Source organism: Bubalus kerabau, chromosome 4, assembly GCF_029407905.1.
Source record: "Bubalus kerabau isolate K-KA32 ecotype Philippines breed swamp buffalo chromosome 4, PCC_UOA_SB_1v2, whole genome shotgun sequence".
Taxonomy (NCBI): Eukaryota; Metazoa; Chordata; class Mammalia; order Artiodactyla; family Bovidae; genus Bubalus; species Bubalus kerabau.
Genome location: NC_073627.1, coordinates 75,750,316 through 75,763,411, shown reverse-complemented (window position 1 = coordinate 75,763,411; position 13,096 = coordinate 75,750,316). Strand labels below are relative to the sequence as shown.

Here is a 13,096-nt window from a genome sequence, read left to right as displayed (position 1 = left end):
AGCTGCCTCTCCTGGGAGCCAGAGGCCAAACGCAGGTGACTCTGTTTTATGTGAAGTGTGTTGAGCAGGAACACCCCGACTGTGCTGGGTCCCCAGGTCCAAAGCCCGCTGCTGTGTGATTGGACCCAGCGGGCAGGATGGTGGAGGGGCCAGGCTACTGCACCCCACCCTCAGTTTCTGACTCACTAGAAAGTTGCATCTTTAACAATTTCCAGGTGATGTAGCATTTGCTGGTTTTGGACCCTCTGGCTGGGGTCGAAACTAACTCAAAACATGTTAAGATGGGTAGTATCAGTTCAGCCAAGAAACCTCTGGTCCACCCAAATGGAGTGACTGAGGTGGGTCAAACATCTATACAGGCAGATAGGGGGCCGTGGGAAATCAATAGGGAGGGTAAGGTGCTCTGTTGGGGAACTCAGGGCAGGGGGGTGGGGGGGCGCCTGGTGAGGTGAGGGGTTACTGGAACCCAGTGAGGACTGTAGCTCCCTCTAGTGGTCAGGAGGGAAACAGCCACTCACTGTGGAGGGTGGTACCCAGTGGCAAGATTGAACAACTCTCTCCCTTCCAACTAGCCTGGCATCTCCTGTTGGTCAGACCCAACTGGGAGCCAGAAACTTAGGGGTGCAGCCTAACTTTTGGATGCAGTCACAAAGGTGGATCTGGGAGGGTCCAGAGCTGCAAATGGACAATGTCCAGCCCAAAGGCTAGTAAACCCCTTTAAAGGAGGGGTGCAGGAAGGTGGGGTGGGGGTGGCAGGCAGCAGCGGGAAATCACAGCGATTCTTAGTCTTTCTTAGACCAAGTGGGGCAAGGACAGGGGAAGGGGGAGAAAGGGGCCTTCTAATCTACACCAAGGGGAGGGAAAGGCCAAGGACAACCTCTCCCACAGGCTGCTGATCTAGACTGACTTTGGCAGAAATCTAGTTCTTAGGTCTTCTCTGAGCAGCTTCATACCTCCCTGCTGGGTGCTGTGTGTCCTAGAACCCCCTCCCAGGGCAAGACAGAGCTTTCTGTGCCAGCTCCCCTTCAACCCAAATAAACCATTAAGCTGTAAAAATTAAAATTAGAGATTAGGAATAAAAAAAAAGAAAATGGTTATCTCTTAGATTACAATCCTAATGCTATTATTTTCCAGATGATGATTTTGGGCAAGTTTTCTAGCCTCTGGGCCTCACTTTCCTCACCTGTAAAATGGGAGTGATGAAATGAAAATAAATTAATAAATTTAAAAATTTTTTTTTTATTTTAAAAATAAAATAAAAATGAGACTGACAACAGTAATTCCTTTGTGGGTTATCCATGTAAGCGCTTGGCCAGGTCCCTGATAATGTTGCCTGCTGTTACTATAAGCAAAGGAGTGTACACACTTCTCCCCCGGGGCTATTGCTTGCTTAACACCAAGGACAATGATAATCTTATCCTTTGCAGGGCGAGAGGGCAGAGGGACAGGCACACATCAAATCAGACAATGTACCATTTTATTCCTTATAAAATATATTTCATATTGCTGTAAAAACATTATATTTCACATTTTTAAAAAAATTTTTAACAGTAAAAATAATACTTGGAAGACAGCTGGGGGAAAAGGCGCCAATAAAGACAAGTTCACAGATGGGATTTATCTCCCTCTCCTTTTTTTTCTTTTTGCCCCTGGTAAAGTCAGAACCTGCGAGGACCAGAAAGTAACAGGACAGATTTCTTCCGAAAAGTCAGAGTTTCCACATCCAAATCCATTATGTCCTTCAAAGAATCTAGCCTCGGGCCAACTGCAATATTGTGGATGTTGCTCAGAATGTGTTCTGAAATTACAGGATTGCCCTCACAGCCAGCTTCAAAGTCAGATTATTAAATCTAAGCCATTTTACTCACCCATTGGTCCTTGTGTTCTGCACCTGTGACCTCACTTGACCACCAGGAAATGGCAAGTCACTCCAGTCTTCTTGCCCGGGAAATCCCACGAACAAGAAGAGCCTGTAGGGCTACCATGAGGTTGCAAAGAGTCAGACAGGACTCAGTGACTCCATCACTACACCACCACTATTCACTGGACTCTCGTCGCACTGAAGCGCAAGCATGGGTGCAGATTCAGTATCATTAAGGCTGCTCAAAGCAGGCACCACGGACTCCAAAGGTACTTCCAAAATATGGGGAATAAGCATAACATCCCCGGAGTAAAGAGTTTCCCAAGACGCTTGCTTTGCCAATCCGTCCTGTTAGTTTCCAAAGCGCACCTGTCGCCTCTTACCTTCCATCAGGTTCTGCCTCCCAGGATGGGCCAGGAAGTTGGGAGAAATACAGAGATGAAGAAAACAGGCGTGATGGTGGGGTCAGTTCACAAACCACCCCCTGCCCTCTGAGAAGAGACGAATGGGACAACCCCGGGACAGACCACACGTCAAGAACCCGCATGACAGCCACAGACGGAGCAGTGGGAGGAGAGAGGCTGGAGGAGGCCACCACCACCGGGAAGGAGGCCGGAGCAAAGGCTGACAGGGAAAGCCGCACCAGAACATTAAAAAAAAAAAAAAAAAAAACACCACCTCAGTTTTGAAATTGTTGCATCAATTTCTTCTCTCTTCCTTTTCTGCCCTGTGCAGCACTGACATGACAAGCCTGCCTTACTTAGAGAAAATCTTGATATCCAGTTGTACCTACATGGTCCAAACTGAGGAGGAAATGAAAATAGGGTCTCCAAAGGGGAGACCCAGCAAAGGCTTTGAGTAAGGAGGAAAGGGGAGGCGCTGCTGGGCAGAGCTCCCCCCACCCCCGTCTCAAAGGCCCCCTCCTCACACGGGTAGGACCTACAGGTGCACAGGGCGCGAAGCTGGGAGTCAGCTTTGGGAAGCTGGGAGCTTGAAGGAGCGGGAGGAAGAACCCAGCACCTCTTGCTGGCCTGATTTCCAGCTTTACCAAGGGACAGAATTCCACATACTTTTTTTTTTTTTTTACTAAGTTATAACAATATACCCCATCACCACCAAAGACACTCATGTGTAAGAGTGCCTTTCCCTTCTGTCACCAAACCCAGGTCACCATCACCGTTCACACCATCACACCCCCTATTCCCATCTGCCAGTTTCTAACATGCCTGTCACAGATGGAAAGGCATCTATCGGGTTCCTGCAGCCAGGTGAGACCACCTGGACGGGAAGGACAGCCTTGCTCACAGCCAAAGGCTGGATGCCACTGTGCAAGCCCCAGAGAGCTAGCCTCGTGGTAGAGTTCCCTGAGCCCCTGACATTTGGGACGCAGGCCCTGAGGAGTCCCCCAGACCAGTCCCACTTGGCAGAAAGGTGAGGCTTTGAGCCAAAAACGTGCCCTCCCCCAGCCCTGCTCGCCCAGGCACAGAACCCCCTGCCTCTACTTGTCCCTCCTCAACAAAAATGGATTCACGTATTCAGCTCTCAGGTCACACAGTCCGGGGTCCCCTCCATTCCTGAGGTCTCCAGTAGATGCTAAATCAACCCCAGTTCCCATCACATGACCTCCTCAGGCCCCCTAACCTCCCCAGAAAAGACGCCTAACAGGTGTCTGGGACCACGACACCACATCCAACTGACCCTCCCCATCACACTGACTGGACCCCACAGAAGCCCCCTGAAGAGTCCTGTCCTGCCTGTCACCTTAGGAAGAAAACCAGACGGTCCCCACAGGGCCAGGTGAGCCCGTGGCGCCACGGGACAGCTCTGTGCCCTCTCACCGTGGCAGGAGCTACCACCTACCTTTCTGCCTGTTCTCTTCACGAGCCCGGCCCCATGGCCTTGGAGGAACACGGGAAAATCCCCGGTTCCCATGAGACGAAGAGGGACCTACCTCAGGGCAGGATCTCTCGGCCAAAGGGGGAATCTTTAATCAGAAAGAGGCTCCTGAATACACCGTAAGTGAAAACAAAGTGTTTCTGAGGGGGTGTCTTCCAGAGCTGGTGGGGAGGGGTGGGTGTGGGTTCACTTGGGGAACAGCGAAGAGCTCTCGCCGAGTATTATACCGTCTGGTCTCTTCTCAAGGAAAGAGTGGGCAAGGTAGTCTCGATCTGCCACACTGTACGACGTGAATTCTTTTTAGCCTTTTGGCTCAGCTTCCTGGGGACAGTCTTTTTACAAACCTACGCGTCTGGGCTTGGAGAAGAGGCCACACCGTATCTGTTGGGCTGCAACCTGACCTGAGGGACCCCAGATCGGAGCAGCTGGCACCAGAAAAAGGGCTTTCCATGCATTCTGATGGAAGCTGCTGGGTGAGGACAATCTCTCCCTTCTCCTAGATCTGGGTGGAGAAAGGGGGCCGGCTGCACCTCAAAAAGCTCACACATCAGCCCCGTCTTCCCACCCCAGCCTCAGCAGGTCCTGTTCTCTGAGTCATCAGCCAGAAATCTTTTTTCTAAAAAAAAAAAAAAAAAAGTAAATCCATGTTGCTCACAGTCCCTTCTGAAAGAGTGGAGAAAGCAAAGAATCCACCAGCTCAGCAGGAAACACAATGAGCTGTCCCTTCCTTCCTTACGGTACACATTAATCCCCTAGGGAGATGGGCTGTGGGGAGGAGAGGAGGGGGAGTCATTTCTTTGGTCTCTGGTTTGCTGCAGAATACCCTTGGTCAGTTTTGGCTCTCTCTTATTTTAGGGGAAAAAAAAAATAATTTTTTTGATTCTATTTAAAAAAAAAAAACTAAAACATTTGTTTTGAGTATTCAACCTTAGCCAATAGAGCCCAAACTCCCCGTGTCCACTCTGTAGCTTTTAGGCTTCTGCTGTGGGCTTGGGACCCATCTGCCTGTGTCCCAGGCCGCCGGGAGGGGCCATGGTTCAGTCCAGGAAGCGCTGGCAGGCCTTCTTCCAGCGGCAGGCGGTACACCACTGGTCCCGGTGCTCAATGCCGTACACCTTGCGGCACTTCTTAGCTTCCCCGCGGGCTTTCCTGCAAGACGGGTCAATGAGGGGATGGTCACCCGCTGGCCAGCCAGCAAGGGGAACCACCAGGGCCGGAAGACCGACTGCCTCCCTCGCATCTGAGACGTCCCCCACTGGCTCCCTGGGACCAACCCTAGGGACGAGGGGCGGGTGGGAACAGGAGCCCCCAAGGAGATCTCGGGAGAGGACAGGCTCACCTGGTGGTGCTCTGGGCCCGAGGTGGAGACGTGACGATCAGGTGAGACTTCATGGCAGGGGGTGGCTGCTGGGGCTCGCTGAAGCTTAGCGACCGGCTCCGGACCTGGGGACAAGGAGAGGGGCTGTGAGCACAAGGGCAGAAGTGCAAGGCAAAAGGACCATCCCGGGGGACAGCCAGCTACCCCCACCCCACCTTGTGCCAGGAGGCCTTCTCTAGAAGGAGATTTCAGGGAGAGGCGAGCAGGGATCAAGGAGGGAGTGGAGGTGGAGAGGCAGGAGCCAGCCTTGAAAGGCACACTCCAGCTAGGGGAAGGGGCTCCAAGCAGGAGAGCCACTTGGCCTGGCCCCCTCGTGGGCTGCCACCTGCAGATTTAGAAGAAGCTACCATACTGGGGCAGAAAGAGGGACAGCACAGCCTCAGCGGCACCTTTGGGCACGTGGGTTTTACAGTGTGTGGTGATGCCTTCCTGCAGGAGGCGTTTCAGACTACAACACCCTAAGGGTCTCTCAGTCGTGTCCAACTCTTCACAACACCATGGACTGTAGCCCGCCAGGCTCTTCTGTCCATGGGGATTCAAAATAACTTACAATTTATTTCAGTTTGGGGGCAAGCAACCTAAGGCGCTGGTCCGCGGTGGCCTGGGGAGCTCTGATCCACCTGCACAGCCCCCCACACGCCCCTCTCTCCTTTCTCACCCTCGCTCTTCCCCTCCAGCTTCCCCATGTCCTCTCCCTCCGTCTCTTGGCATCAAAACCTTACCAAGCACCCCCAGGGGCTCAGAACTAAACAGAGCGCTGATCCCACCTGGCCTCATGATCTTGGCAATAAACTTGATCTTGGTGCTCCTCGCCAGCACGCCCCTCCCACATTCTATGGGCACCTATGACTCTTGGTGGTGGTGGGTGGGGGGCGGTGGGCAAGGGTATAAGACCTTCAAGAAGCTGGGGTGCAGGAGGCAATGAGCTCGGGGGAAAGGCCTCCAGCACGAGGTGTGTGTGGCTGAGCCCTCAGCTGGTTCCAGGGCCCCTGGAACGGCTGAGGGGCTTGGAGCGCTGGCGCACTCACCGGGGACAGGGAGGAGGTGCTGGAGGGGGCAGCAGCCCAGCTGATGCTGGTGTAGATGTGCGGGGAGACCGGGATCTGGAAAGGCGGCAGAGCCTGTGGAGACAGAGCACGTTGGCCAGGGCCCAGCTCAGGAAGCTCTCAGGGCCCTCTTCCCACCCCAGTGACCTCGCGGTCTGCAGCAACAGCAACCTCACACTAAAAAGTCCTGGGACACCCCAAAATGCTCCTCCTGAGAGAAACAGCAGAGCACTGGCTCTCTGGAGTCGTCTCTGTCTCGGGCTCAAGTCTTTTTTTGGAGCTCTCCTCTTGGAGCTGGTTTACGTGCCAGCCTCATGACTTAATCATCTCCACAGATTAACTTCTTGGCGGGATCACCTACGAAGAACATGCTCGGGGCAGCTCCCCCAGAAATTCAGCCTTGTGAGTTGGGGCACAGGCACCGCGCTAAGTGCCTGCCACCCCTGGGGCAACCGCATGGAAGCAGCGACTCTCCAGGTCAAGGTTTGTTTCTAAAATCACCAACCGCCCTCTCCAGGTCTCATGTCACAGGGACAGCTGGCAGCCTGAAGGGCCACCTGAGTTGAAATAGCTGAGCGACCACTCATGACCACTCATTCTAATGAGGAGGAGAGCTGGCTTGCTCTCTAAAGGCTTTCCGACGGAAAGCACTGTTTCTTAATTACTAACTTGCAAATAAGCCTACAGTCGGAAAAAAACAACCAGTAGGCATCAAAGGATTTTAAGAAAAACTTGCACATGGCAAGCAGAGTCTTCGGCACCTACTATATGCAGTAAAAACCACCCTAAATGCCACCCGCTCCATGACCGCTTTCCCAACCCAATGGGCATAATACCTTGGTCTTTACAGCTACTGTTGCTTACTCACTAACTTGTGTCCGACTTGTGAACTGTACCCTGCCTCCTCTGTCCATGGGATTTCCCAGGTAAGAATACTGGAGCCAGTTGCCACCTCCTTCTCCAGAGGATCTTCCCAACCCAGGGATCGAACCCAAATCGCCTACATTGGCAGGTGGATTCTTTACCACTGAGCCACCAGGGAAGCCTGGTCCTTCCTGTACCCACAACAATTGCTTGTGCCTCCAATAAGATATTTTAACTACTTATTATAATTAATCATAGTTACACATTGATTTCTCTCTCCAGCTAAACCGTACACTTCACAACCTCAAGAATTATGTATCTTATTCTATCTGCAAAGCTTATCCTGCAGCTTGACACACAGTAGGTATTCAAAAAACTGAGGGCCAGATTATTTAATGTTGTACAGTTCTGAGAACTGGGATTTGCTCTCGGAAACCCTACTACACTAGTCTATCCCCCCAATAACCAACGATGGACCAATTCCCCCGTCCAAATCCATCAACCCGGTTACTTAGGGATTCAGCCAGATTTCTTAACCACTGGATTCAGCCAGATTCAGTAACCACTCATTACAGTCATCAAGGTACAACTCTGGAATTCCTGTGTTTATTGAGTGTCAAGTCATTTTCCTTATAGAAGCAAGAAATAGGTAATTCAGCTGAGGACTCAGCCTCCAATCAGTGTGGTCAGTGGCCTGTGATCAGGCTGACCAGTGACAGGCACGGAATCCCTCATGGCCCCTAGGCTGAGGTCCCAGGGGGTCCCCATACCTGGTATGCATGGTCGGCCTGAATGTGCCAGAAAGAGCCAGGAGCTGACTTGCTGAGAGCACCGGAGGGCAGGTAAGACTCCAGGCCAGGGTGATCCGGGCCTGAGGACTGGGCTTTGGGAGGAGGCGGTGGAGGCAGGATGGTGAGGGGCGGGCTGGTCACGCTAGGGGTCGGAGCCGGGTCGGCGGTGGGGCCGCCAGCCGCAGCAGCTTCCCCCTTCATCTGCACCTCTGTGTAGTAGAAATCTTCCTCCCGCTTGAACTGGTCGGAGTCCACGGTGTCCCTGCAGGGGAGGGAGATGCGATGACAACCAGCGACAAGCTGCCCTGGTCCAAACACAGGGGACAGCGAGGCATGAGGGGAGCACCTGCTCAGGGCCACCAGCAGGTCACAGGAGAAGCCCAGAGGACAGGTGGGAGCCCAGGTCCCGACACGGGCTCCCAAGGATTGCACCCTGGCACGTCAAGGGGAATTATTTTCCCTAGCACCGAAGGCTTCTCCTCTGGCCAGATCTGCTTCACACTTTGCCCTGGGTCCTCTCTGGACCCCACTCACTCGCGGCCACTCTCTCCAGCAGGGGAAGGACTATGAGTCGGTCCTCTTGGCCATCTGCAGCCCTGGCTCCGCTGTCAGTGCGAGGGGAGCCCCAGCTCCCCAAGGGGAAGCAACAGGCTCTAAGTAACTAACCACCCTCTATGTGCCCAGAACTGAACCATCTTCCTTCCGGGGTGAGAAGACATACCCATCAACAGCATCACCCACCACCGCAGGAGGGCCTCCTTCCCAGCAAAGATCCCAGCAAAGGGGCTATTCCATGGGGCCCAGGATCAGGGATGGGTGGGGTCCTCAGCCAGCCAGTTTCTCAGAAGCATTTGGGGGTGTGGGTCTCGGGGAATCAGCGGGTGGAGGAGGGCTGAAGAACGCCCTAGGGAGAGGAGCTCTGCGCGCATACCCACCCCAGGTGGAGGGCTTTCACGTGTCGTTTGATGCCCACGGTGGAGCGCAGGACTTTGCCACAGCTGGGCCACAGGCACTTGTACATCACCTTCACCGAGTTCTGGAGGGAAAGGAACAGGGATGAGGAGGTCATGTCCCCCCGCTCAGCCTCACCCAGTGGGGCTCCAGTCACATCCAACAGGACCCAGCAGAAGGCTCAATCGAGTAAACGGGTTCCCAGAGACCAGAAAGACTGACAAACAGGGGCAGAGAGCTGGTCCTAGGGGCCGGCATCGGTCTGCAGCGGAGATGGGGGTGGGCCGCGGGGAGGGGGATGGAGGAGAGGAGATGGGCTGGGGGAGGGGAGATGGGCTGGGGGACAGGGGAAGACCTGACGGAGGTCTCTACAGGAAAGCTGGGTTGGGCAGAGGTGAAAAGGCCAACGATGTGGCATTGGAGATGAGGGGCGGGCTTCTGGGAATATCAAGAGGAAAGAGAAGCAGCAAAAGAGAGCTGAAATGATGGTTCAGGGCCTGGGACTCGGCTCCCAGTGCAGGGGGGCCAGGGTTCGATCCCTGGTTGGGGGGAACTAGATCCCACATGCCACAACCACGATCTGCTGCAGCCTAATTAATTAATTAATTTTTAAAAAAATGGATCACTGAAACAGGATGGAGCCCGAGAAGGCCCAGGAAATCAGGCCTGGCCCCTCTGCGGCTGAGCTTGAAAGCTCAGGCTACTCACCTTTCTTTTTCGGGGAGCTGGTTCATCCAACAGGAAAGCGTCTGGGTCGGTCTCAAATCCATTATCAGTCTGGGGAGAGCCGAAGGCGTCCCCCAGGTACTTGGGGCTGGCCTGGGGGTGGGGGGGCGAGGGGGTGGAGACGCCGCTGCTCCCACTCCAGTGCCCGCTGGTGGTGCTGCTGCCGCTGTCCGACACGTCGCCGCTCTCCTTCCACGGGTCGCAGGCCGTGCGGGAGGCTGGAGGGGAGAAGACAGAGGATGCTCGGTGCCTGTCCCTTTGCTCATGCCAGATTCTGCACAGACAGCCCAAGTCGGGGGCAGGACACTCTAGTTTAGAGTCTGGGTTCCTGGGCTTCCCTGGTGGCACAGTGGTAAAGAATCCACCTGCCAATGCAGGAGACACGGGTTTGATGCCTGGTCTGGGAAGATCCCACAGGCCAAGGAAGAACTAAGCCTGTGCGCCTCAACTGCTGAGCCTGTGCTCTAGAGCTTAGGAGCTGTAATGACTGAAGCCCGAGCACCCTGGAGCCTGTGCTCTGCAACAGGAGAAGCTGGCTCACTGCAGCTCGAGTGTAGCCCCCAGCTGCCACAACTAGAGAAAAGCCTGAGCAGCAACAAAGACCCAGCACGGCCAAAAATAGATACATAAATAAAAATTATTTTCTTAAAAAGGCTGGGTTTCTGAAGCTAATGCCGGGTTCTGCTTGCCTGGCTCTGTACTCCAAGGGGGAAAATAAAAAACTGACAAAGTACCCCTTCCCTAACAAACCCCTCCCCTTTCTGGGCTTCGGTAAAAATGAGGACTGGGTCCCTTCATTGCAGCACTGTCTGCGGGTGGCAGACTGCTCTGTTCTCAGGGACCCTTCCTGCCACAGCTGTGCTGATCATCACTGACCGCCAGACACACTCTGTAGCTGTATTTTGTGTGCAGGTGTCCCCCAGTTTTCAAAAGTTCAATTTATACCTTTTCCTTCATATGCAAGACCTGCAGTCCCCCCTCCAAATCCCCAGTTTCCGCACTGAAAATATTTAGGAAAAAGAATTCCAGAAAGATCCCCACAGCAACACTTGAATTTGCCACACAGCAACGAAACATTTAAACAGCAATATTTAAAAGGCACTTACATTGTCTTTCCAACTACTTACAACGTTGTACACAGCATTTGCCTTGTGTTAGGTATTGTAAGTAACCTAGAGATGACTGACAATATGCAGGACAATGTGCACAGCTTAGATGCCAGTACAATGCTGTTTTACACAAGGGACTTGAGTATCCATGGATTTGGGTGTCCGCACGGGTCCTAGAACCAATCCCCCATGAATACAGAGTGACAACCTTACATCAGGACCTGTTTTCACTGAAAGAAATCTAAGGAGGACTTTCACTTTATGAAAAAAGGTGACAATAGTCTTCAACGCTGGTTCTGCAGCGAGCTGTTAAAGAGGCAGGGCGCCCCAAACAGTGAGAGTGGCCCCACCAAGTCCCTTCCTAGGAACCACACTCAGCAGCTCAGCACCAGCCCCCAGAGCTTTGAACTGAACCTGTGAGTATCTGTGCTTTATCACAATGTACTTTGTGCATCCGTTAGCAAGAGGCATCCTAAGGTAATGGTTTCTTTGCCTTATACCATTTCAGTTTTTGAAAGTTTTCACAGAAATGCCCTACTTTCTGATAGCAGGGGACACCTGTATTATTAATGGAAAGATAACCTAATCAAAATGTACCTCTCACTTTAAAGGCAGGGGGAGAGCAGGGAGAGGGGAGAGGAAAAGCCTCTCCTGCCCCGACCCCACCCCCACGCACAGACAAACTGGCTGGGTACCACTTGGGAAGCTTTCCCGGCAGTGGAGTAGGATGCAGAGGCCAGGAGAAGGGCTTATTAACCAGGCTTTCTTAAAAGATGCCTTTTGATAATTTAAACCCAGGTAAGTACATCAAAACCTGCGTGAGAAAAGAAACCATTCAGCCAGCTCTCATAGCTGTCGGGAGGTGAAGACTTTACCAGAGCTGGCTTCTGCTTTTATCTACAGGGAACACGTTTAGAGCAGGAAAGACAAGCTCCGAGAACAGTTCAGACTCATCACACGATGACAGGAGGCCTGCTTGCCCAACAGGGCCTGAACTCGCTGCCCTGCTCCCAGCAACGCGTCTGAACAGGAAGACCACAGTCAGACCTGTGAAATTTTCAGTTTTTAAACTGCCTCCCTTTGGGTTGCTTTAAGCCCAACCCAGACTCTTCCGTGCCTGGGCCATAAACCTGTACTGACAACTTATTGACCAGAGACCCATTAATACGTCTTTTGTTACCCAAACATTATTGATCACAGATGTTTCAGTATTCACTGACACAACAAATCGGTGGTCACTGGCATTAGGTTCTGCAAAAATTCTTTGGTCAATAATGTGCTAATTTATACCATTTTGTTGTTGTTGTTCAGTCTCTAAGTTGTTTTTGACTTTTTTCTATCCCACGGACTACAGCCCCCCAGGCTTCTATGTCTGTGGGATTTTCCAGGCACGAATACTGGAGTGTTGCCATTTCCTACTCTAGGGGATCTTCCTGACCCAGGTATTGAACCTGCATCCCCTGCATTGGTTAGTGGGCATTGGCAGGTGAATTCTTTATCAATGAGCCACTAGAGAAGCCCAATTTATACTAGAGGAGAACCTGAAATTTTGATACACAGAAATAGCAAGAAAAGGGGAAAAACCTGTGACACATTCAGGTATGGTAGCCTTGTCCCCGAGCCCCAACTTCCACATGGGCAGTGGTCTACAAGGCCTCCTTACCCTGGATTCTGAGACCATCTACCACATCCCCTGAGGCCAGGATAAGCATCCCACTGCTTTCCTCTCCTCCTACTCCATATTGCAAACCACTTTCAGGCTAACCTAGATACCCAGCATTCCATGTTTCCAATGCAGGCTCTCCTTATTTAAGTCTCAGATGTTAGGAGAAGCCTGCCCAAACAGAATGGGCCAAATGAACTCTGCCATCCCTAAGCATCACTGTCAAGTCTCAAAGGCATGACTTCCTGGAAATTGAGAGTTTATGACATCTACACATGAGGCTAAAAATAGCGTAGACCTTCAGGAAAGAAATCAGGGGCCACCAATGATTCTCATAAGTCCACTAAGGAAACCTATCAGGGAGAGCTGGGCGAAGGGGAAGAATGCTACATCTAGCATCAGATCAGGAGAGAGACCAGGCCTGCCCCACAGTACAGCAGTCTTCCACGGAGGAACCACTCAAGTGGCTCAGCGCCAACCCTGGCAAATTGGCACATAAGGAAAAATACAAAACAGAGCTAAAAAGTGAAACTCATAAATTAACCTGTATCTTATAAGTGAAACAAAGTTTTAGTCGCTCAGTCATGTCCGACTCTTTGCAACCCCATGGACTGTAGCCCGCCAGGCTCCTCTGTCCATGGGATTCTCCAGGCAAGAATACTGGAGTGGGTTGCCATTTCTTGACCCAGGGATCGAACTCGGGTCTCCTGCATTGCAGGCAGATTCTTTACCATCTGAGCCACTATGGAAGCCCCATATTCCTTATAAGAGGAACATAAATCATTCCACCTTAGATCATACAATTTTCTAG

The 13,096-nt window shown here is 52.3% G+C and overlaps 1 protein-coding gene across 3 annotated transcripts in view; it reads right to left on the bottom strand.

Moving 5' to 3' along the window:
• Positions 1–1,461: 1,461 nt before the first annotated feature.
• The window catches only part of ZNF395 (zinc finger protein 395), a 47,737-nt gene continuing 36,102 nt past the window's right edge, over positions 1,462–13,096 (bottom strand). For all 3 annotated transcript variants that reach the window (XM_055577765.1, XM_055577766.1, XM_055577764.1), the window contains exons 5-10: positions 9,496–9,731; positions 8,772–8,872; positions 7,816–8,098; positions 6,164–6,256; positions 5,097–5,200; positions 1,462–4,906 (exon numbers count right to left, since the gene is read on the bottom strand). In XM_055577765.1, coding sequence (XP_055433740.1) covers positions 4,795–4,906; positions 5,097–5,200; positions 6,164–6,256; positions 7,816–8,098; positions 8,772–8,872; positions 9,496–9,731 — 929 coding nt within the window. In that variant the 3' untranslated portion in view covers positions 1,462–4,794. The remainder of the gene's footprint in view (positions 4,907–5,096; positions 5,201–6,163; positions 6,257–7,815; positions 8,099–8,771; positions 8,873–9,495; positions 9,732–13,096) is intronic.